We start from the raw sequence: 26,523 nt of genomic DNA on the forward strand, positions 1-26,523 counted from the left end.
GAATCTTAATTGTTAAGGATTAAAAAAGTTTCACTGAATTACAATCCATTGTTTCATTGGTCCTCGTCGGCATTTTGGGATGAGTCATTTGATGAATTTTTTACTTACTTAGATTAACTTATGCAGTACTTCGCATATATTTATAAAGGGATCAAACCATTTTCTTTCATAATATACACGGTGGGAAAGTAGCACTTCGGGTTCGGCAAACCGTGAGTGACTCGTCCGCACACCGAACCGACGATGAATTAATATTTTATTAAATTTTTGTTGTTGAAACTTATTATTAAGTTGATGATGACTCTAAAGAAGAGTCAAAACGTTTAAACTTGTATTGAATAAACTGTTGTACCCGGTGGCGGTCCAGGCACGTTGGTAGGTATTGTGGGATTATTTACAGCGCCTTAGGAATTAGGACTCTTAGGAAGAGCCGCTAGGTGGTCGAAGATGAAACATTTGCTGTTCCAACGTTAACATAAATGTATATTTTTTCTAATATGCCTTGTTACACTTGCTCAGTGTCGAGGCGTGTCACTTTCTTCCTGGACGGCCCGGTATACTCGTATATAGGTTGGCTCTTATCTCCGGATTGTGTTATAGGCTCGACGTGTAAGTCACGCACGGCGAGTAACACACCGGATAGCTGTTTGTTAAACTCTTCCGTCGCTTTTCGATTTTGTTGCGATATTTATGCAGAAATTTGTCGTTTGGTTTGGCCAATCGTGTTCCTGCAGTATGCAGCTCCCACGGTTAGCCGAAATCCGAATACCGAAAAGCGACTCAGCAGTAGCTGGCGTAGCGCGATGGTATTTCTGGCCGGAAGCCCGATAGACCATCAACGTCTTTCGATTCTTTTGTATATGCGGAATTTGAATTCGCTGCGCGTATGCATAGCAATAGGAATCTTAATTTCCTATTGCTATATGCGTTATTAACATGGCTGTACTAGGTACAATAAAACAAAGGATTTTTTGTCTATTTTTGATATTTTGTTGTGCGCATTGCTAACCGCGTTGATTGTTATTAGTCTTTGTACTTATTTTTAATTGTTTAATTTAATTATTAATAATTTAAATGACTTATATGTATATTTAATAAATTAAATATAAATAATTTAAGCAGGAAACTAATTTACATTGAACTTATATTAGGAAAGATATTAGGAAATGACTCATATTAAGAAAGATATACAAAGTGGCTATATAGAACAAAAGAATACCAGAATTTGTTGTTAATTTGTTCTTAATTGTAACATTGGAAATAATTAGTTTTTGGGGAATGCGCACGTCGTGCTTTCAGATCCGACGATTACACGAATATTAAAGAATTTGTAGCTTATATAAACATCATACTATTAAAATATAAGAAGATTTGATTTTGTTGTTTACCGTAATTAAAACTCACAAAAATAGAAGGCCTATATCAGTCATAGTGGTTTTTCGTACCAAATAATAATTTTTAATTTTTACAATTTTTAACTCAAACTATATTCGTCTGATTTGAAACAGACATTAAGCCGGAATAGTAATAATTCTTTTAAAAGAGCATATATAATATCCGTGAAAGGAGTTTACTGCAAAAACTGTAAAGTATTGTTGCGAAAAAGTAATCAAGGTTCGATTGAATTCTCTGGATCTTCTAAACTCTGTGGGGGCACCCTACCACTTCAATCAACGAGGTATGTACACGAGCGAAATTGATAGATGTCTTTCGAAAAAATTTTCCAAACTGAAAAGTCGCTATTTTTCTACATACTTACAGTTTATGATTAACATAACAACCAATAAGCTCTAGTCGTTACATTAATCATAAGCTGCAGTATGTAGAAAGTGATGACTTCTCAGTTTGAAAAATTTTCCGAGGGACAGAATCAATTTCGCTGAGTGAACAAATCGTAACATTAATGGCGTTTGACTATAGGTACCACGTTTCTTTTTTACAAGTATCTTAGGTAGAACACGGAATCATAATAAGATCATGATGACATCAAGATCAAGTCATTTTTTGAAAAATCATTAATTATTCGATACATCTTTTTATGATGATTTTGTGATAAATTCTTGATACAAAAATGATTTTTAATTATTCCTGCCGAAAATGGACGAAATTAAAACCGATTAAAAAGAAGTAATATGAATTGATTAGGATTTTTGCACCAAAAATACGGTATTAAGACCGATTGAAAATAAGATCAGAATCCAGATAGATTTATTAAAACAAAATACATTAATGTAAACGTAAAAAAATGTTTATTTTACAAAAAAGATACTTGTTGTATCTTTTTCGTTAAAAGGGATTAAAAAAAGATTAAATTTAAATTAAGCATTTATGTACAAGATTAAGTAACAATACAAATTGTTATTTACATGTAAAAATATAAAATTTTATGTGGAACAGCGTTCCACGCACACGTCACGTTTGAAAAGAATGAGAATGAGTATTCGTCTCAAAGTTACAACAAGCAGCTCATAAACTTCACTGAAGTATGAGTTGGGAAGTTAGCCGCGATGGGACCTAGATATAACGTCTGTGGCTGCACTCGACTCACGAGAAGATCGTCCGCGGCGTGGCCGCCTAGTGGTGGCGCCGGCACTCACTTTTAAATCCATTTCAATCTTTTAATATGGCTAATATCTCATATATTGGTTACAATGAAGTTACACTGTCACGTCCGCCGGTTTGTAAATTGGCGGTGTAATTGGTATATTGTAATTTTTCGGCCGCTGTCACCAGTTATCACTTAAATAGAGAATCTCCCTTATTTAATTGACAACAAATTTTAAGAGAAATGTGGACTGGTATTATTTTTAAAAGTTTCGAATGTGCAAAGCTTTTTCTCTTGTCTTTTATTGAGGTATGTGTGGAAGGATGCGTGAATTAGAGCGTTGCGTGGTGTGAGTGAGTGTGTGTGTGTGTGAGTACGAGGTGTGATCAAAAAATAAGGTGACTTTTCGAATTTTGCGCGCTCTATACACTCTAATTTCAAAATTTTTTTTTTTTGTGTTGGTACACTCGTCACGATCATATGTTCACAGTTTTGACTATATAGCATGTGTTGTTTTTATGTGAGAGGCATAAAGGTTAGACTCGTGTTTGCGTGCTCGGCGATTTTTTGCTGTTGAAAATAATGGAGCAGAGAGTTTGTATTAATTTTTGTGTAAAAAATGGTGTTAAGTGTTCAAAAACTCTTGAAATGTTGACAGTGGCGTACGGTGAGTCAACTTTGAACAAAAAAAATGTTTATAAATGGTATAAGTTATTCCAAGAGGGCCGAGAAAATGTTAACGATGAACCTCACTCTGGACGCCCCAGCATGTCAAAAACCGACGAAAATGTTCAGGAAGTGAAAGAAATTGTGTTGAAAAATCGTCGAATCACTTAGAGAAATAGCTGATGATCTTAACATATCGTTTGGCTCATGCCAATCAATTTTAACGGATGTTTTGGGTATGACAAGTGTGTCAGCGAAATTCGTTCCAAAACTGCTTAAGGGGGTTTCCCCGTTTGAACACCGACTTTTAACGCGATTTTTACGAATTTAAATAAAGGTAACTAGAAGCTTGACACATGTGGCGTTTTACATATGTGTTGAAGTATATTTAAAGTAATAAAAAAATTTTTTGTAGACGTTTTTATTAATAATAAATCCCAGTTAAAGCTGACGATGCAAGCCTTCTTTGAAAAATTTTGTTTAGTCGGGCGCACCTGTAGCGGCTGTCTCCGTCGTCTGAAATTAAAAAACCAAAGATCATTTTCATTGTTAAATGTGTGGCTATGATCGGTGCCACGGTTATCAAAAACACACTGAAATTTACAAAATGGCGGCACTTGAAACAAAAATTCCGGTTTTTTCAGAAAAATTTTAGCCTTTTCTGGTCCGAAAAAATTATTTTTTTGCAGCTTAAAACAAAGTTAGAGGCACCGATCATAGCCAGTCATATACTGAACAAGTGTGCAAAACTTGTGCCCGATTAGCCTAGTAGTTTCCGAGAAATTACTGCGCCCGTCTTAAAAAATGTCATTTCGAGAAAAACGCTTTTAAAGTTTACGATTAGATAATGATTGATTTTTCATTGTTACTTACTAATCAGCTATGCCAGGACCATACAATATGCCTTCCTCAGCTTCAAAATAATCGTTTTGAGCAGCTTGTTCTTGTCTGCGAGCAATTCTAGCCTCTTTAGACTCCTGCCACGCCTTCTTCTCGGAATGGTATATGCGGCAGTTGTCTCTCATTGCAGCGAATGTTTTTGAAACGTTTCCAATTTTAATTCCAATTTTAATTCCCATCACATTCAGCATGTGTAATATGCTATTAAAACCTTCATTAAAGATGCACACAGCTAAATAAGTGGCGATTTCTACAGTTTTTTTGCCGCTGTGCATATGCTTTGGAGCGAATGTCCAAATTAGCGAATTCAGACTCTCGTTGTTGTTTTGTGTAAAACATCCAACGCATCGCTCTAATAAATTATCTGCTGTTAGATCTTCGTAAATAGGCTTAATAACTTTTAGCACTTCATCGCTTAATGGTGGTTTAGTATGCTTGAATGTACTAAGTTGTCCTTCAGCTTCCGCTTTACGCCAAGCGCACCAGCTAGTAGCGCCTTCGGGGCAGCGCGTGTGGTGTGGATTTGCATCGGTCGATCTGTTATGATCATAGGTGGCCCATATAGCTTCTTTCATTTTTTCCAATGAATCCGGGTTTCTCCTTATTGCCAAGCCATAATAAGTAGTTAGTTCATTTATTACTTTATCTGTCAATTTCCATGATCCTTTTCCGCCGATGCCTTTATACTTTTTCTTCGCATTGCGTAAACGTGTACCCATACGTTTTTGCACATGACCGACGCATTTCTTTTTTTTTACCGGATGATCTTCACCGTACACCATTGCTTCTGACACAGTTTTGAAAGTCTTGCTGTCGCCATCTCCAACATAAGTAATATATTTAACATTATACTGGACCTCCGATCGTGAAAACATTTCTTTTACTGCATCAACCTCCATCTTGCCTGCCGAACCATTATGATTAGATGTGCATTCTTCCTCATGAATACTTTTCCAATTGTCGTACTCCGGAGTGCCGATCTTTTTTTCCCACGTAGAGCATGCCTTACAAAAACTCGATTTTATAATTACATCTATGACTTTGTTGCTGTAAATGCCAATGAGCGTCGTGACACCAAACAACGAGCTAAAGCCACGTTTTTTCCATGTACCATCGCCAGATACAGTTAATTCTGAAGGTGGATTTCCTTTATTTATATTCTTTGTATTTTCTTCCTCAACAGCTGTTTTCGTCACGATATTAAAAACTGCTTGACTCGCATGATAAATATTCTCAAGACAATAATAATATGTATTCCAAGCGAGTCCTTGTCCAATATCCATGATTCCACAAAATAAATCAAGTCCATTTTTGCCAATGCCTAAAAGTCGCATGGCAAATACTATTCTGCGAGTAATTTCAAACGCATGCTGAATTTGAGGGCAGGAATCAATATATGTAGTACCACAACTGCACTGAACGGCTATTTTAAAGCCTAAACCACGACTGTTTGTTTCCAAAAACGATATATCTTTTCCACATTTTTTACAAACAACAAGAACACTTATAGCAGAAAAAACAGTAAAGAAATTTAAAATGCAGTAACCGTGTTCTTTGTGAATAGGAATTTCTGCATTCCCTGATTTCTTCAATTTTTCTGCAGATGTACTTGCAAAGCTTGTCTCCTGTTCAGCAGTATGTTGATTGTAAAAAAATTTCCGTTTTTTTGCCACTGATCTGCGCCCGTGACCACCACGTTGTCCTTTTTTATCCATATTCACTCCGAAAATACACGTGTTTCGCTTCGATGTCGAGAGCAGAATGAGAGATCCTAACGGTCGTTTGCCTCAAATTTTCAATATGGACGCTTTTCAATATGGACAAAGACTTCCTCCAAGGCAGGTACAAGACCTTCAGACGGTAATGTACGGCCTTACCTGACTAGAATCTCATCGGTCTCCTGCGCGGCAATCTGAGCCGGCGAGCCGCACGGGAGGCGGGACTTTTGAACCTCTATATCTTTGGCAATTTTGCGAATTTCGTAAAATGGCTTTGCACACATATTTTTAGGATCATAAACTATAAAAAAATGCAAAAAAAATTCGATTTTTTCAAACCGTCAAACGGGGAAACCCCCTTAATTTTGATCAGAAGCAGCGTCGCATGAACATTGCCCAAGACATGTTGAACGACGTCAATGATGATCCTGATCTGCTCAAAAGGGTTATAACTGGTGACGAAACATTTTCCTCTTCCCAAAATTGAAAAGGCCTATGAAAGGACGAAGATTTGCGACGATTGAGGAGATTAAGGCTGCATCGCTGGAGGAGCTCAAGGCAATACCCAAAAGTGCATTTCAGAAATGTTTTGACGACTGGAAAAAGCGCTGGCATAAATGCATTGTATCAGAGAGGGATTATTTTGAAGGGGATAACATAATTTTGGATGAATAAATGAATATTTTTTTATAAAAATGAAAAGTCACCTTACTTTTTGATCACACCTCGTATGTGCTAGTGCGAGTGTGAGTACGAGTGCGAGTACGAGTGCGTGTGCGTGTGCGTGCGCGCATACGCGCGTGTATGTGTGTAATGAAAGTGCTCGTATTTAATATCTTTAACTCATTAATACATTTTCTAGAAACCAAAAATAGATGAGATCATATACATTATGAAATTACAAAGTGCCCGGCAAGCGTTTTAGCGATTTTAAAATGCACCATTATGTCGTGTTTAGTTATTAGTTTTGCGGGGAATGTCCGCGTGGGCTTCCGCGTTTCCTCTTTTCTTTCATCATGCTCTATATGGTCCATTTTAGAAAATAAGTAATTAGTAAGCTTGTCACGAGAATATTAGAACAGTTGTCTAATTTTTATGTTTACTGATTTCTTAGTAAAGAACCTAATGCTCAAAATGAAAAGTAGGAGGCAATAGTAATAAGATTTTTTGGTGATAGAGAGAGATAGAATTGCAGAGAGAGAAAAACAAGAAATTTCGGTAAATCTTTACAAAAGGGGAGCAGCCTTTGACGACCTTGACCTTGACATATGTTATCAATGGGAAGGTACTGAGTGACATACACAAGGTTTTAAGTAATGCTCACTTTTTATTAAAAAAATATTACAAAAGAAAAAACACTTTTTCTTACTTATTTTGGAAAATATTCATTTTACGAAAAAATGTATCAAACAAAAAATGAAGCTAGTAATAAGCTCTATAAGAAAAGTCATATACATATTTTATCTAATTTCAATACTTTTGTCGTTATTGTAGAAAAACTGTTTTACGTCGAAAGGTTTTTTGACACAAAATAGTTTTTCTACAATATACAGAGAACACGTGGGTTAGAAAAAATACGGGGAAGAGGTGCGGGGGAGGGGCGGAGCCCTAGCATCTACTTTTCACGCAAAACTACTAAAAATAAAAAAAAAATTATTTTAAAACAGTTTTTTTACTATAACGACTAAAGTATTGAAGTTAGATAAAAAATGTATATAACTTTTTTTATAGAGCTTATTACTAGCTTCATTTTTCGTTTGACACATTTTTTCGTAAAATGAATATTTAGTGAAATAATTAAGAAAAACTATTTTTTTTTCTTTAATATTTTTTTAATAAGTGAGCATTACTCAAAACTTTTTGTATGTCACTTAATACTTTCCATTGATAACATATATCAAAGTCAAGGTCGTCAGAGGCTGCTCCCCTTTTGTAAAGTTTTACCAAAATTTCTAATATAAGCAAGCTAATTAGTTATGAATTATTGAATATACTTATATAAGTGTGATTTTGTTGGATCTTCGTTCAGACCAATGTAAGCAAGTTAGACTGGAATAGAGCGCTAGGCTTGTAATTTTTTAAATTTTACATTAAACGAGATTTTATTCTTCAGAAATAAATTTAAATTTTGGAAGAAGGATGCTCAGGGTTTCGCCACCTAGCGATAGCCAGGAAGCGCTCGCCCTGATTTTGGGAGAGGTGCGTGATAAGATGAGAAGTAAACCAGGGTTTCGCTACCTAGTGGTGCGCAGGAAGCGCTCGTCCTGACCCTACATTTCGGAAGGAGAAGAGGAGTTAGAGATTTTATCTCGAAAAAATAAATCTCGATAAGAAGATAATTTTTAAAAATGGCAAGATTCAGAAATTAATTTAAGAAGAGAAAATAATTTAAACTGAATTTTAAGAAAATAGAAAAAATTTTTGGATGAGACAATAGCTTCCGGTAAGCTAATAGGTCTTGAAGAAGCTTCATCGTCTTTAAATTAGATATCTCGCCCGTAATCTGGCGAGATAATCTTGTATTTAGAAGTCGTCCTGGATACGCACCTTACCGATTAACCGCCAGATCTATAATGATGCGAAAATCCGAGTCCGCTCTATATTTATACCCCAGGTTATCGGTGAAGTGTACTGAAGGAGAGGGGTTTCCCACTTTCTGCTTATTTCTCTATATAGTTTAAGCCCTTTAACTATCACGCGTCTTCCGCGTGCCGCGTGGTTTGCGGGAGCTTGTGGGAGCACGGGATTGAGAGGCGCGGTGAGACGCGTGCGGTCTCAAAGTTGCATTTTGATACTTTTAAAATTTAATATAAAATACTATTTTTAAGGAATTTTAATTTTAAGTATGCAGAACTGTAATATTGATTTTTTTGAATTGCTGCGTAGAAAAAAGGTTAGAATTTTTCAATGCAAATTATTTTTTTACCAGCCCTGAATCTTTAGACAACTTTAACGGCTCTAATTTTTATGGGACAGTAAGATAGTGAAGTAGGCGCTCTACAAGACTGCATGTTCAAATTTGCAATTTTATTATTTCTACTAGGCAAAAACTATTTTTCTTTGTGTCTGAGAAAATAGTTAAGATCGGACCCCGCGAGATTCGTGGCGCTGGAGGGAGCCGCGAGGGACGAGGAGGGTGCGTGCGAGTTCTGCGAGTCGCATTCTGCATATTATTTCTGATTTAGTATAATTTATATTTTAATGTGGTAAGCACAGCACGATAGCTAAGTGCACGGGCAATAAGGTATCAGGTTAAAACTCGTGATTTTGTCATTGCAACTATTTTTGATTGTCCCGTGAAGATAGACAGAATTATCATACAAGAGTTAAGAGAAGCGCGCGCGCAGGTGCCGCGACAAAGTTTATTCCCGAGATTTTTTAATATTTTTGTAGGCTACAATTCTCGAGTTATTTTAATCCTGAATGAATAGGATGATAGTGTTGATTTTTTCGAATCATTATGTCACCAAAAAATTTGAATTTTAATATTGTTTTTAAGTGAAAACGATTTTTATACTTTGAACGTCTTTAACGCTCTCAATTTTCTTGTTATTTTAATTCCATGTGCACACTAAGATAGTGAAGTAGACGCTCTACAAGACTGCATGTTAAAATTTGCAATTTTATTATTTCTACTAGGCAAAAATTATTTTTCTTTGTGTCTGAGAAAATAGTAAAGATCGGACCCCGCAAGCTTTGTGGCGCTGGAGGGAGCCGCGAGGGACGAGGAAGGTGCGTGCGAGTTCTGCGAGTCGCATTCTGCTTATTATTTAGTATAATTAATATTTTAAATGGTGATCTAAGGTTTGCATGTACGGCGCGATAGCACTCGGTACACGCAATCATCATGCAATCACAAGTCTATTATTTTATTATTATTTATATTTTTAAATATAATGAAGAGTATCATACAAAATCGAATGGTTACGCATAGCTATTATAATTTTGATTTAAAGTAGTTGCTTATGTTATATTATATTTATATGTCAAATTTCTTGTTATAATTCGTTTCTGTCGTGTTTTAGAAAATTTAACCAGATTAAAAACTGTATGAATAAATGTATGCGGATGGCGCAAAAAATTAAAGAAAATTTTTGGCGCTAAACGTAACACACACATTTTAATTTTTATTTATAATTGCATTTTCTATTGTTTACATTATTTTAACCATATATTAGAACAATATAAATATTATGGAAATTATAAAGAATAATTTTGTCTATAATAGTGTATATTTCTTTTTTATTTTTAAATAATTTTTTCGTCATTTCTTATCGGTGACTTATAAATGATAAATAAAGTCATGATGATATCCTGATGATATCATTGTAACTTTTGTATTCTACCTAGGAAAATCTACGGAGGTGTCACTTATCGATTTTAATAAAACTGCATATGTGTAAAACTTTAAAAAATATTTGACACGTATTGTTTTTTATCGGCAATGGTACACTCTGAAGGGTGAAAACTACCCCTTAAAGGTAAGGGATAGATTTAACATATTAGGTGTAAGAAGTTGAAAATTTTAAAAACTAAAGTGTGTTAAGAGGTTTTTTGGATCGCTGAAAATAAATCTTATGTCAAAAGTATGAAATTCAAAATGGCCGATCTAGTATGGCCATTATACTTATTTTGTAGCACCTTGAAAGATGACAGGCAAGGAGATTATATGTAATAAAGCATCCCAGAAAGTGAGAGGCAAGGGCACTCACTGTATAAAAGCACCCCAAAAGATGAGGAGCTTGTATCAACACATTTTTTGTAAAAATTATAAATTTTAACATGTATAGCTCCTATATTGAGACCACCATTTTGAATTTTATATCTTTAACGCTATATTTAAAATTATCGACTCAAAAATTGGAAATTTTAATTTTGTGATGACAAGAATTTTTAAAATTTACTCATTTCGACAAAAAATAATAAAAATTTTAATGTATTTATACGCCATATTGGATCAACCATTTTAAATTTCATACTTTTGACAGGAGATTTAGTTTCAGCGACCCCAAAAACTTCCTTTTTTGGTACGATGAGGAAAACGCTCATGACACACTAGGCTGGCTAGATTGTGATAGTATTGGACTCGAATTGGAATAGTGCAATCCCGGCCATATAATTTCAGCAACCAGGTTTGTCCCCCCCTCCCGCCTACTAAAACCTCAATGACTCACATCAACCCGACAAAGGAAGGCCCCGGCCGGCCATACGCCATTCCTTCAGTAGCCTTTCCTCAAGATTGGAGCGTGAGTTTTCCAACGCACCAGTTTGTCAGGTTGGAAGTGGACGTGCGAGGGAGGGAAAATACATCAGTTGTCTCTTGCCCACCCCGGATAGGCACCGTGCAAGCACCAACGCGCTTTTCGCGCTCCTTTAGAGCCAGAAACGAGCGCCAAACTTAACCGTTCCGCGCCAAGGTCCCCTTGCTCAAGGTCCAGGGTCACAGAGACCCCCGGCCTACTTACTATCTTTGGGTGGCTTAACCCGCCAAACCGCCTGATGAGTGCGACCCTCCGTTATCGGTCGACTCACAGCCAAGGTCCTCGCTCCGAGCGTAGGGGCAGCCGGAAGAAGGCCCAGGAAAGCGGGGTGATTGGACTTAGTCAACATTTGGTCCTATCTCCTCCAAGGATAGATGATCTTGGGAGAGGACGAGAGCGTTCTCTCCACTCAAGGTTTCTCCTCCAATTTTGTCGGGGTACTGGAGGGAATTCCGGCTTTCCTCACCCGCTGCGGCAAAGGGAGGGGTTCCAGTACTACCCGCGTCTCGGGAAGGCTCAAAGTACTAACAGGGCTGATTACGCTCTCGCGTCTCTTCTTGATTGGTAGACTTATTTTGGGCCCGAAGGCTCTGGACGAATCCAACAACTCTATGACCCCCGTGATGTAGGCCTCGCCTACAGAGGCCTCTGTCATGGGAAAAGTTTCCTCCATGTTCAAGTCCACATCGGTCCCTAGCTCCGCCGGAATCCACGACCTGAGCGCTGGGCCGGGTGGGAGGCGGCGGGAAGCGGGTCGATCGTCCTTTTCTACTACTCTCCTCTCCATTTCTTGTGGAGGAGGGGGATTTCTCCTACCCGGACACTTTTGGTCATCTCTCATTACCGGGACGATGATCGTGTGCCCTTTTACTGGCGCACTCAGGACAGCATGGCTTATTTGCGCATTCAGCCTGAGTGTGCCCCTCACCCCCGCATTTGTAGCAGTACCAAGCCCTGTCTATTTTAGGGCATCGATGCTGCTTGTGGATCCGAGTTAGGCACCAAAAACACCGCTGAGGAGGCGCTTTGAGCACTTCCACGCGGGCCGCCACCTAGCCCAAAGCCAAACTCCTTTTCTGGGCGATCTTTGCGGCCACGGTGACAAGGTACTGCACAACAATAGAACCCAGTCCTCTCCGGTTTTGCACCACCCGGCTCACCTTGAGGTCCGCCACGAAGCATTTCCCGGAGTCGGCAATCATTGTCGCCACCTCCTCCTGGGTGATCGAATTGTCGAATTCGGAGATATGGATCCTCACCCTACATGTAAGGCATATGACCCGCACATCCGCCTCCCCCTCGGAACGCGCCTCATCTCTGAGGCCAGTCGTTCGGCAATTGACCTGTTGTCTTCTGCGGGGATCTCCAAGAGGAGTCTCTCGGTCTGTGCTCGGCGCACGCGTAAACCGAAGCTGCACTGTAGAAATATGCCCCCGAGTACAATTTCCTCCTTCACCCTTCTCATTACTTCCGGGAGGAGACCGTTTTGGTCACCGTTATTAGAACCGCGGATAACTTTGGAACCCGTTTCTTGATTTTCTTTGCCGCAAGGGTTTTACTTCGCGGCGGTACTTCCCTTTTTTTTTGTTCTGACAGGCTTGGCCGCCGGAAGGGCGCTAATAGTTGCCGCCCCCGATAGCCCAACCCCCTTCTCCTTACTTAACAGGAAGAACACCCCCAACCGCTTTCCGTGGGAGGCTGGAAAAGAGCCGACTTTCGGCTTCCCCCAGCCCTCCTTTTCCTTTTCTTGCTGTCGACACCTCAGCTCAGTTCTTATCGCCCGTGGGCGCGTCGAAGTCAAAAGCGGCTGCCGGCTCAAGCGGGGAGCAGAAGGCTCCTTCCGCGGAGCCTCCTTTTCTTATCTTCTTCTCTTTCCTCTTTTGCCCCTAAGGCCGGCAGGAACGGCAGCAATTCTTGTCTCCACCTGTCTCAGGCGTTTCTCTAATCCCACCATGGTCCCCGCTAGCCGCTCTAACATCCCCAGCACTCGCTCCTAGAAATGAGAGGAGCCGGGGGCAGAAGCGGCCGCCGGAGACCGCGGGGGGGAGGCAACCTATTTCTTGCTGCCGGCTGTAAAGCAGCCGCGGACAAGGAGGGCTCATTCTGAGGGCCCACTCTGTAACGTGAGGGCGCGCTTGGTAACCCTCAACTGATCTCTTAGTTCGGCGACTTTGTCCCGGAGGGAGCGAATCTCCTCTTCCCGGGCCGCGGCCGTTATACGAGGTGTGATCAAAAAGTAAGGTGATTTTTTTTAATTTCGCGCGCTCTGTCGACTCTAATTTCAAAATTTTTTTTTTTGTGTTGGTACACTCGACACGATCATATGTTCACAGTTTTGACTATATAGCATGTGTTGTTTTTATGTGAGAGGCATAAAGGTTAGACTCGTGTTTGCGTGCTCGGCGATTTTTTGCTGTTGAAAATAATGGAGCAGAGAGTTTCTATTAATTTTTGTGTAAAAAATGGTGTTAAGTGTTCAAAAACTCTTGAAATGTTGACAGTGGCGTACGGTGAGTCAACTTTGAACAAAAAAAATGTTTATAAATGGTATAAGTTATTCCAAGAGGGCCGAGAAAATGTTAACGATGAACCTCGCTCTGGACGCCCCAGCACGAAAATGTTCAGGAAATGAAAGAAATTGTGTTGAAAAATCGTCGAATCACGATTAGAGAAATAGCTGATGATCTTAACATATCGTTTGGCTCATGCCAATCAATTTTAACGGATGTTTTGGGTATGACACGTGTGTCAGCGAAATTCGTTCCAAAACTGCTTAATTTTGATCAGAAGCAGCGTCGCATGAACATCGCCCAAGACATGTTGAACGACGTCAATGATGATCCTGATCTGCTCAAAAGGGTTATAACTGGTGACGAAACATGGGTATATGGTTATGACGTCGAAATCAAAGCCCAATCATCCCAGTGGAAGAGCCCAGGAGAGCCAGGACCGAAAAAGGCACGCCAAGTTCGTTCGAATGTGAAGGTTTTGCTCACAGTTTTCTTTGATTACCATGGCGTTGTGCATCAAGAATTCCTACCACAAGGTCGTACGGTAAACAAGGAGTATTACCTTGAGGTTATGCGGCGTTTGCGTGAAGCAATAAAAAAAAATACGTCCGGAAGTGTGGAAAGAAAATTCATGGATTCTGCACCATGATAATGCACCTGCGCACACGTCGTTACTAGTGAGTACTTTTTTGGCCAAAAACAATACTATCATCATGCCTCAGCCACCGTATTCACCAGACTTGGCCCCCTGCGACCTTTTCCTCTTCCCAAAATTGAAAAGGCCTATGAAAGGACGAAGATTTGCGACGATTGAGGAGATTAAGGCTGCATCGCTGGAGGAGCTCAAGGCAATACCCAAAAGTGCATTTCAGAAATGTTTTGACGACTGGAAAAAGCGCAAATGCATTGTATCAGAGGGGGATTATTTTGAAGGGGATAACATAATTTTAGATGAATAAATGAATATTTTTTTATAAAAATGAAGTCACCTTACTTTTTGATCACACCTCGTACTGTACGTATACTTATATTTTAATGCAAATCGTAGAACTTGCTCGTCTTTATTTTCGTTATTAAAAATAGTATTGTTCTGTGTATTTGTTTATAACACAATTATATATTTATTTTTGAGTACTCTCTATTAAATTATTTCAAATTTGTTGTGAATTATTATAAGCTGTAAAAATATTTTTTTAATCTCTGAAGAAGAAGTTATAATTAATGAAATGAAATTTTTTGAAGCTCTTAAGAATGCTTTTAGAATAGAAAGTTGACAGAATTTATTTCGTAATCGGAGAAGTAAAGAAAAATTTTTTCAGATTTACTGTGTTACTTAGGTATATTTATTTTTCCAGATTTCGAGAACGAGATATCTCTTTGGTATATCTTAAGACATTTAGTTTTGTAAAAAGATGTCTTCAGAGAGTACTTCGGATCTAACAAAGTGGGCTCCAGAAATCCCCACTGTCCAGGAAATTAGTCAATCTATGCAGAATTTTGGCGTGCCTGATTACACTGTATTCACTGGGATGTTGATAATATGCGGCATTGTTGGTATTTACTTTGGCTTCGTAAAGAAGTCCTCAGGTGAAGACGAGTATCTGGTTGGTGGGCGGAACATGAAAACATTTCCAGTCAGCCTCAGTTTGCTAGCCAGTTTTATATCAGGTATAACATTTTTACTATTTTCTTTGTATTATATAAATAGATCATAACCCAGACAGTACAAAATATTTATAAAATATTTATGAGTAAGTATTCTTATGGAAAAACGTTTAACATATAAATATTTACATTTAAATAGTGAGTGTGTATACACAAACATTGAGTGTTTATACTTAAACTTAAGTATAAACATTAAAAAATTAAATGTGTACTCTTAATGATTGAATATTCATACTCAAATTTGGATGATAGTACTGAACATTTAAAAGGATACTATAGTGACGGGAATTAGCGACACATTACAGTGTTCATTAATTTTCGAATTGGCTCTACAGATCACAAAACCCTTTCGCAGAATAAAAGTACGCATCAAAAAAAAGGGCGGGTTGGTAAATTTTAGAAGAAAATCGAACAAAAAGTTAAAAATTTATTTATTTTTGGCTCGTGAATCTGTCAACCGAGGTTAACCTTTGTCATTTACTAACGTTCTGTAGCTTGTATGTATAAAATGAGACGAGGCCGCACTTCAGAAAACTCTAACGAACAACAATGACTATGTATCATTCCAGTCAAAAATCTAACAAAAAAGTTTAACATGTAAACAGCTGTACGTGTACAAATTTTGCTGAGGGCACGTAAACAATGGCAAGCAGAACAGTGACTGTAGTTGATAGGTCTTTCGCAGATGGCGAAATAATCGAAAAACAAAGACAGATCTATGCGTTGGACAAAGAGCGATAGCCTGGTCTCCCTCGAAAAATAATCTGCATTATCGACGTCGAGGAAGTTTTTCGGTCACTACAGCATCCTCTTAAGAGTTTTCTTTAACATTTGGATATGACATTCAGATGAGTATATCCTAATTTTGAGTGTTATTCGAAAATTAAGTATTCTCAAGTGTCATATGTTAATTTTCATGATTGAGATCGCTGTTGAATTTAAACGTCTGCAAACATTTGAGCACTTAAAAGTGATTACCTTTCAGTTTTTTAAATAAATAAAAATTAAATGGACTTATACATGTACACCCAGCGTCATCGATTATGTCTCTCAGAAAATGTTCTAAACTGGGAAGTCACCACTTTCTACATACTCGCAATTTATGATTAATATAACGATTAAAGATTATTAGTCGTTACGTTAATTATAAACTATAAATATGTAGATAGCGACTTCTCAAATTGAAAAATTTTTTGAGCGATAGAACCGTGGGTATATATAGTCGGGAGTACTGAAGTTGCGACATTTTTTTCCGATGAATTTAAAAACGCGTGATCTAATTCAGGATGCGAATTCCTGTCATGCGCTCATGCGCATAAATGATTATGACGCTGTCAAATTTGCGTATACAATATATAACTTTAAACGAATGTCATTTGCCGCGCGCGAAATCTATGTATAATAAATAAATATTAAGTTCAAGAAATATAATGTTAATAGAATATATTAAAAGGAATATTAACCTTTAAACACGTAAGTGAGTCTGAGAGACCCCATATGAAGTTTTGATCGCTTGCTGTGTGAAGACGGAATGAGATAGGAGGTTCGGACCAAAATGTAAAAAAAGTTTGAAATTTCCTCTTTTGATTAATATGGTTGATCAACTTCTTTGAACTAGAATTCGAACGGCATAGTAGCAAATTTTTGTTAGGGTCAATGCGATCCATATAATGTGTAAGTGAAACTTTTTTTGTGAGTATTTTACATAAAAAAGATGGACAAAATACGTTCAAACAGGTCAGTTTGCGGATGTTACTCGCATATACTCTGTTTAAAGTTGGAATACTATAAAATGCTGTAGAAAAGGGAGTTTTTCCGAAATATATCATGAAACACATCAATTTTCAATTTTAGACACGATTTAATCAAAAATACCTCACATTCGTCGTGTTACATAAGTACATTTTTTAATAGAAATGACAATGATATAATTTTTTTTACAGTATGAATCTTTAGCTTTAAAACGCCGTATTGTAAAGTCTTTAAAAGTTTTTTGTTGCAAAGATATGATTTTTTTTAAGTGGATTTTTATATGCCCAAAAATACCTCATATTTTCCATGCTACATAATTATACTTTTTAAAAGAAATGATTTCGCCAAATTTTATTTTTGAAAGTGTGACTCTTTAGTTTTAAAACGCCGTATTTGAAAGTCCTTAAACATTTTTTGTTGCGAAGATATGATTTTTTGAAGGAAAAGTGAATTTTTGACCAATTTCTCATTTTTGCTTAATAGTTTTTACTTTATAACTGTTGGGTGTAGCACAAGGTAAAATAACTACTCGCGTCGTCTATCTTTTATGTGACAAAGAAGACTGGTTTATTGTAAGAAAATGCAGAGACTGCCTTGGACGCAGCTCTGTTACAAAACTTCGACTTCGGCCATTACGGTCCGAACATACTACTCTCTGAGAGAGAGAGAGAGAAAGGGGGGAAGAGTCCCCTGCCGGTAGGTCCGCGCCATCTGTCGGCCTTATTGGCGTAGGAATTAACTAGTGAGATTCATTGGGCGCCCGAGTTCAAAATCATAGTCTCAACATGCCGGCCGCCTTGGAAAGCTCAGTTTTTCAATATGTGAAATAATTCTTGTAATCTTAACGATAACTGAAACAAAAACGAAATAATAATATTGTTCGTAAGCAACTTAGCCTAACGATGATTGTCCAAGTGATGAGAAAACTAAAAGTTGAAATCAAATGATTATTGCTCTAAGGGCAATAAACTTAATTGATTGCATGGCCGTTTAAAGACTCCCTTGGCCGTTTTAATTGTCACGGCTCGGACCATCCGCGCCGGGATGAATTTCCTGCACCCGACCAAGAGGTCAACACAAGGGTGGGGTATTATCCTCTCGAATGAGTACCATGTCCCCGGAGGGAACATTAGTATTCTTGACTCGCCACTTCGTCTGCTGCTGCAGTTGATTTAGATAGTCCTTGGACCATCTTTTCCATAGATGCTGACGCATCTGCTTGACTCGCTGCCATCTAGAGAGCTTATTTTCTTGTACGTCTAGTAGCGTAGACTCCGGAAAACTGGTAAGTGTGTCTCCGAAAAGGAAATGCCCTGGGGATAGAAAGGATAAGTCGTTGGGATCATTGGACATGACAGTAAGAGAACGAGAGTTTAATATGGCCTCTATCTGTATAGCTAGGGTTTGCATTTCATCTATGGTCAGCAAGGCTGTAAGACTACTCTTTTAAGGTGAGTTTTGAAAGATCGCACGGCGGCTTCCCAAATATCACCAAAATTGGGAGCTCTCGGAGGTATAAAGTGCCATTGAGTACCTTGGCTAGTTACATTATAAATTATTTTGTTTTCTTCCTTGATGAACATATCCCGTAGTTCCTTTAATTCTCGCTCCGCTTCCACGAAGTTAGTTGCGTTGTCAGAAAAAATGTGGCGGGTATGCCTCTTCGTCCTATCAGGCGCTTAAGAACATGTATGAAACCTTCGGCAGATAAATCGAAAGCAATTTCTACGTAAACGGCCCTTGTAACCAAGCATACAAAAATTGCAGCATAAGATTTTACAACTTTAGCGTTTCGTCGTTTAGATTCACGAAGTTGGAATGGGCCGCAAAAGTCGACTCCTATGTTCGCAAAAGCTTGTGCGACTTGAACCTTGTAGTGGGAGATTGCCCATAATTGGCTGAGTGGTTACAGGCGCTGTACGAAAGCATTTGATGCACTTTCTTATGACGTGGTGAACCGTGTTTCTTCCATCTAACGGCCAGAACTTCTGACGTATGGCTGCTAATGTTGTCTGCGAGCCAGCGTGAAGTAACCTGGAGTGCTCATATTCCACTAACAATCTTGTGAAAGAATGCTTGGAAGGTAGCACCATTTGATGCTTTGCTGACCATGGTAGCCTGGCATTCTGAAGCCTTCCGCCTACTCGTAAAATTTCTTGTTCATCAAGAAACGGACTGAGAGGTAAAAGTTTGCTGTTTCTGGGTACTTGCTGTTGATTACGCAGGCATTTGAGCTCATTTGTAAATGCAGCTGATTGGATAATCTTAATTAGAGATTGTACAGAACTATTTATTTCTTCGTTGGATAAGCTCCCCTTGAACTTGAGCTTTCTGGAATGGCAATTGTTAATAAAACGTAAAATATGTGCATGTATTCGAATTAATTTATTAAAATTTGAGTATCTGTCAAACAACCATGGTGATTCTAACTTGGTAGTCGTAATTGTCGTCGTTTTTCGTTGCTCCGGAATTTCTTGATTTAGTGGCAATATTTTGACAGGCCATTCAGCAGTGTCTCGTGAGAGCCACGGGGGATCCCTCCACCATAATTCCGTCTTGAGTAGCAACGCTGGTGCCATACCCCTTGAAAGGATGTCTGCAGGATTGTGCAATGAGTCGACATGATACCAATCGTTTGGATCGGATGTATCCTGAATCGCACTGACGCGATTGGCAACAAAGGTGCTCCACCTTCTGGGAGCTGACTTTATCCAAGCAAGTGTTATGGTTGAATCTGACCAATAGCGTGTTCGCGCAAATTTAAAATCTACAGATTCTGTGACCTTGTGCATTAGTTGAGACAGAAGTACCGCTGCACATAATTCTAGACGGGGCAATGACAAATTTTTTAACGGAGTTACTCTTAATTTTGCACACAATAAAATTGTCTCGTAATGAGTTTCTGATAATTTGCTGCGAACATATACACAAGCGCCATATGCCCTTTCGCTGGCGTCTGAGAATCCGCATAATTCCATAACCTCTGACTGCTGAGAAACGATCTTTCGTGGTATCTGAAGATGATTCAGAGTGTGAAGTTCCGATTCATAACGAGACCACTGAGTTTGTATATTGCTGGGCCTCATCCCAATCAATCCTTAATTGCCATAATCTTTGCATAATAATTTTTGCTGTGACTATGATTGGTCCCAGAATTCCTAAGGGATCGAAAATGCGTGCTATGATAGATAATATGCTCCTCTTTGAAATTTTGGTATGCTTGAAAGTTGTGATCTGGAACTGAAATGTGTCGCTTGAAGAGTTTCATTGTATACCAAGTGTACGTAGATTTGCATCCTCATTTATGTTCAAAATACAACTTGCGTGTGATTCCGATAAATCTTCTAATGCCGTTCGCTCATTAGAAGCCCACTTGCATAGAGAAAATCCTGTTTTGTTCAGTGTAGTATTGATCTCGTTTCGTATCGTTATGAGTTCCTGAATCGTGTTGGCACTTGTCAAAAGATCGTCCACGTAGAAGTCAGTCAAGATTCTTAAAGCTCCTATCGGCATGCTATGTCGCTCCAGATTTGCAATTTCCTGTAAGGCGCGTATTGCAAGAAATGATGCGGACGCAGTACCGTATGTTACGGTAGCTAGTTCAAAAATCTTTACTTCCTCGTGGTCATTGTCTCGCCACAAGATTCTCTGCAAGCTTCGTTGTGATTCGTCAACTAACACCTGTCTGTACATCTTGGCCACGTCCGCCGTAAGGACGATCTGCCACATGCGGAATTTTATTAAAATGGAAATGAGATCTTGCTGGAGAGTTGGTCCTATCATGAAAATGTCATTGAGTGATGTTCCTAGGTCCGTCTTGCACGACGCGTCAAAAACGACACGGATCTTCGTAGTGGAACTGATGGCCACAAAAACAGCATGATGCGGCATGTAATAATCAGGGAATGCTCCTTTGGTTTCCAATGTGGCAAGATGCATGTGCTCGAGCTGACGGTATTCTTGGATGAACTGTGTGTATTCCCTTTTTAATTCAGGATTGCGATATAATTTACGCTCTAGCGAATAGAACCGTTTCAAAGTGGTTTTGTAGAAACGCCCTAATGTATTTAGCTTGTCTTCTTTAATCGGCAATTGTATGACAAATCTGCCTAGTTCCGTTCGGCGATAAGTTTGCTTGAATTGCCTCTCACATTGCCGCTTCTCTGCGGTGAGCACTGGTTTGAGAGAAACCTGCTCCGTTTGCCAGAATTTCTCAATTGTTCACTCCAAATTGTCATGACATGTTGAAAGATTACATTGTATTGTCCCTTGATGAGGAGAATTAATTGGGTACCTGCCACCTATTACCCATCCAAACAAAGTTTTTTGAAGCAGAGGATGATCTGATGATTCCTCAATTTGCCCGACGCACAAGATCTTCCAAAACACCTCGGCGCCTAAGAGTATGTCCACGTCCGTGGAATGATAAAATTCTGGATCGGCTAATGTTAGGTTTGATGGAATTTTGAAATGGTTTTTGTGAAGGTGAGTAGAGGACCTATGATTTGTTTTGAGACTAGACAGTCGATGGTGACCTTGTATGCGTAATGCCTTGAGCTTATCTGAATTTGAACTTGTTTCTGCGCTTTACTGACTGTTTGATTGACTCCAGAGATAGAGATATTAACTGATTTTGTTGTAAGGCCCAAACGTCGTACTAAATCTTCTGTGACAAAGTGAGACTGCGATCCTGGGTCCAGAAGTATGCGACACGTTTGTCTTTTTCCTTGACAATCCTTCGCGTCGGCCAAAACCGTTGACAAAAAATCTGTGATGATGAGCTTGATCTTGTTGCATGCGCGACATTCGTTACAGGGGGATCTGCTTGTTGACTTGTTGGCTGCGCTATGGATGCCGTTTCTGATTCATCTTTAGAAAGATGTAATAATGTATTATGGCGCTTGCCACAGGTCTTACAATTGGTTGATTTGCAAGTCCTCGCCGTGTGTGATGAAGCCCTCATGCAATTCCAGCACAATTTATTTTCCTTGACGACCCTTTGTCGCTCCTCCTGAAATAGCTTCAAAAATTGTTCGCATGCTTAGATCGGATGTTTTCCCTTACACTTCTGACATGATGCTGCGTTGGAGCTTACTAAAGATGAAACCTTTGTTTGAGTCGGCTTAGCTTGTGAGTGTGATGACGGCTGAATCTTCCTGTTGATTGTCTCAAGCATGTGACACCTGAGCTCCAAGAATTCTGTTAAGCGTTGCAAATTGGGAATGTCTGATTCCGTAATGCTATTTTTCCACTCTTTGTTTGTGATATGATCTAACTTACCAGTTATCAAATGTATAATAAGATCGTCCCACGACTCAGTCGATCGACCGATAGCCTTTAGAGCCGTTATGTGTTTCAATACGCCATCCAGTAAATGACGAAGACCCGTGTGATTCTCTTTGGCGACGAGTTGCATCTCGAATAAAATAAATTTTTAGACACGATTTAATCAAAAATACCTCACATTCGTCGTGTTACATAAGTACGTTTTTTAATAGAAATGAGAATGATATAATTTTTTTACAGTATGAATCTTTAGCTTTAAAACGTCGTATTGTAAAGTCTTTAAAAGTTTTTTGTTGCAAAGATATGATTTTTTTTTAAGTGGATTTTTATATGCCCAAAAATACCTCATATTTTCCATGTTATATAATTATACTTTTTAAAAGAAATGACTTTGCCAAATTTTATTTTTCAAAGTGTGACTCTTTAGCTTTAAAACGCCGTATTTGAAAGTCCTTAAACATTTTTTATTGCGAAGATATGATTTTTTGAAGGAAAAGTGAATTTTTGACCAATTTCTCATTTTTGCTTAATAGTTTTTCCTTTATAATTGTTGGGTGTAGTGCGAAGTAAAATAACTACTCGCGTCGTCTATCTTTCATGTGACAAAGAAGACTGGTTTATTGTGAGAAAATGCAGAGACTGCCTTGGACGCAGCTCTGTTACAAAACTTCGACTTCGGCCAATACGGTCCGAACATACTACTCTCTGAGAGAGAGAGAGAGAGAGAGAGGGGACGAGTCCCCTGCCGGTAGGTCCGCGCCATCTGTCGGCCTCATTGGCGTAGGAATTAACTAGTGAGATTCATTGGGCGCCCGAGTTCAAAATCATAGTCTCAACAATAACTTCACAATAAATTATTTTTTGGCCATGCCGATTGTTCAGTCACACTCCTGAAATTTTAAACTTTCATTTAAAAAAAATTGTTAAAAAATATTAATTCTAATAAAAGTTATAGCTTCTCAAAGTTGAAAAAGTCTCTCAGACCCGAAAATGTGTTTCCGTATTTTACAGGATTGATGTGTTTAAGGGTTAAGTTTTTCTTTTTTTTTCAGTTTGGCAATATACAATACATATGAATAGCATAAAATATTCATAAAAGATTTACAAAATATTTATAATTCACATAATAATTAAAGGCCAAAAAAGAGCAAAACGTTAAAATAATTTATTAAAATATTTATAATTATTTGAAACTTTATAAATATTTACGAAAATATTTCATAAATATTTTTATGATCTTAAATTGAAGAGACCATAAAGATTTATTATTAATATCATAAAAATATTTATAAATTATCATAAATATTTACTATTTTACTTATATAAGTATAATATAGAATATTTATTTAATATTTAAAAAATATTTTAGAAATATTTAAAAATATCAAAATATTGTAAAAGTTTAAGGTAAACCTTTGGAAAAAGTTTACCTTAAATTTTGCGGCTTTCTCGCAAAAATGAATAAAAATATTTAATTTTTATATACTTTTGCCTCCTGAATACGAATATGACACTTAGTAATGGCGGTCAAAACCGGAAATACCACAACATCACAAAAAACTCTGAATAGCTCAAATTTTTACAGTGTTTCTCCGAAAATATTGATTTTATAAACAAACGTTTCAGACAAAAAATGAAAAACTTAAGAAACTCTACAAAAAAGGTTATATACAATATTTACGTAAACTTCTTTATTTTGTCAAAAAATTCTGTTTTGAAAGTTACACGATAAATTAAGACGTTCATGTAGTACAGAGAACGCGTGAGAAGGGAAAGGGCTCCGCCTCTCCATCTATACCCTCTCCCCGTATATATTTTCCGTATATTTAATCCAACCCAACACTATTTTAATTGTAATTTGGCCATAATTTTAAATCTAATATCGCAACATGGTCAATTGGATATCCTTGGCCAAATTACAACTAAAATAAGGTTAGATTGAGTTAGGTAAAATATAGGGAAGGGGTGTAGGGGGATCGGCGGAGACCCTTCCCCGCCCATGCGTTCTCTGTACCACATGTGTGTCTCAATTTATCGTGTAACTTTCAAAACAGGATTTTTCCGCTACGGCCTCGGGATACTACAAACGCTTGTAGTTCTGCGTGCCGCCGCTACAAAACGTTAGCATGCACACACACACATACACACGGGGGGTGCAAGGAAGTGAGCCGTAGGCCGTAGGCCCACCCTCTTGCACTTTCCGTGTGTGTGTGTGTGTGTGTGTGTGTCTGTGTGTGTGTGTGCACATGCTAACGTGACACGCATGCGTGCATGCATACGTAACATACTTTATACAGTGTATTGAATTGTATTAAATGTGTTAAAAATCATTTTTTTTTACATAACAACAAAATAAAAAAGACATAATTAAAATATAATTAAAATAAAGAAGTTTACGTAAATAACGTATATAACCTTTTTTGTAGCGTTTTTTAAGTTTTTCATTTTTTTCTGAAACATTTGATTCTAAAATCAATATTTTCAGAAATACACAAAATTTTTAGAGTTTTTTGTGATATTTCCATTTTCAACCGCCATTTTTAAGTGTTATATTTGTATTCGGGAGGCAAAAATACATAGGAATTGAATATTTTTATTTATTTTTGCGAGCAGGCCGCTTTTCCAGAGGTTTACCAAAAATATTTAAAAAATTAATAATAATAAATAATTATAAATATTTATCATAAACATTGTGTGTTACCTAGAAAAGAAAAATGTCAGGGGGTTATTCTGATACACAAATGCTCGACAAACACTTATGAAAGATCGATTTATGTGCATCCCAAAAACTGATATTTTACTTACAATTTGTATAAATGTGATGCATATAAATGTGTAAATTCTTATTTTACGGTACCCTTCATTATAAAGTTTTCCATAATTATAATTTAAGAAAATAATTTTTTAATATTTTAAACATAATACAGCTAAAAATACACACACCTAAAACTGCGATATAATTACATACGATTCCTTAGATAGATAGATAGATAGATAGATAGATAGATAGATAGATAGATAGATAGATAGATAGATAGATAAATGTTTATTGTTCCCCTTGGGGTTACAATTTTTTACAAACGTAACAAAAACCAAATATTTAGCCTATTCTTAATTGCTATCTTATACCTAACTTAACCCTAAATTGCTCGCTCTGCATACACACACACACACACACACACGCCTGGGACCTCCGCTTCCATCGCAATTTTGATTTTCCGTTGTATTTTTTTTCTTATATACAAACATTTGCCCCATTCTAGGCAACCTAGGCATCTCTCTCTCTCTCTCTCCCTCTTTCACACTCTTTTTCTTATTCTTTCCTCTCCTCTCCTTTCTCCAATCACTCCCTTTTATCCTCTATCCCTTATACCCTTTCTCTCAATTTCCTTTACTTGTAAATCCTCGCGCGCCCTCCAACTCCCTCTCCAGCCTCTCTTCTAGCACCATGGCATAACAAAAGAGCTTGCTTCCCCTTGTTCTTCCCCTTCCAACCCTCTTTCCTTTCTGAATTCTTCCAGCTTCCTCAATCACTCCTCCCCCTCTCCATCGTCCCCTAGCACTCTCTCCATCATCTCCTCCCAGCTCCCTTCTGCCCCACAACTTCCACATTCTTCCCATACATGTTCCCACGACTTCTCTATTCTACACATCTTGCATTTTTTATCTCCCTCACTTGCTCAATAGTTCTTTTCCCTTATTTTCTCTCCTAATCTATATTTTGCTACTCTTTTCCACCTATTTTCTGCCCACCTCTTCCTTAGATATTCCGGTATTCCTTTCCCTTTAATTCACTGGTACCATTTATTCCCCTTTGATCTTTTAATCCTTTCCCGTTTTTCCTCTCTCTGCTTCTCCCTATCCCTTTTCTCCCCTCTGTAGAAATCAAAAACCTCCTCTTTCCTCTAGTTCTTCACTTCCATCCCCCTATCCTCAAAGAAATCCTTTCTTTCTTTCTCCCATTCTGACATCTCTCCTCCTCTTCGCGCTCTCTTTTTCATTTCCTCCCAACATCTCGCCAACTCACTTTCTCTCCCTTCCGCCAATTTTTTCTCAAATCCCCAAGCCCTTCTTCCTGCTCTTGTGGTCAATTTGTCCCGTAATAATTTTTTCCTTAATAAATACCCTCCAACTTAACCCCAATACCTATTTCAAAATTTCTCCTGCTTTTTCTTTACCACTTTTCTTTCCTTCCATCCTCAAATCTTCACCCCGTACGC

General features: G+C 38.0%; 2 protein-coding genes across 6 annotated transcripts in view; one reads left to right on the forward strand and one right to left on the reverse strand.

Moving 5' to 3' along the window:
* LOC105196485 (sodium-coupled monocarboxylate transporter 1) overlaps positions 1-26,523 on the forward strand; it is a 459,320-nt gene that overhangs the window by 82,197 nt on the left and 350,600 nt on the right. For 3 of the 4 annotated variants that reach the window (XM_039447232.1, XM_039447235.1, XM_039447233.1), the window contains one exon: positions 14,956-15,268. In XM_039447232.1, the coding sequence (XP_039303166.1) occupies positions 15,013-15,268 (256 nt within the window). In that variant the 5' untranslated portion in view covers positions 14,956-15,012. Of the gene's footprint in view, positions 1-14,955; positions 15,269-26,523 lie in introns of those variants that run through there. The other variant, XM_039447234.1, reaches the window with a different exon arrangement.
* On the reverse strand, positions 3,369-6,207 carry LOC120357226. 2 transcript variants are annotated; one of them, XM_039447237.1, is made up of 2 exons: positions 4,085-6,207; positions 3,369-3,727 (listed from the first exon to the last, which is right to left on the reverse strand). In XM_039447237.1, coding segments are annotated over exons 1-2 (1,743 nt in total). In that variant the 5' UTR covers positions 5,827-6,207; the 3' UTR covers positions 3,369-3,726. The 2 variants fall into 2 exon arrangements, with proteins under 2 accessions (XP_039303171.1, XP_039303170.1); XM_039447236.1 differs by having other exon boundaries at positions 3,369-6,207.

Source organism: Solenopsis invicta, chromosome 3, assembly GCF_016802725.1.
Source record: "Solenopsis invicta isolate M01_SB chromosome 3, UNIL_Sinv_3.0, whole genome shotgun sequence".
NCBI classification, from domain to species: Eukaryota; Metazoa; Arthropoda; class Insecta; order Hymenoptera; family Formicidae; genus Solenopsis; species Solenopsis invicta.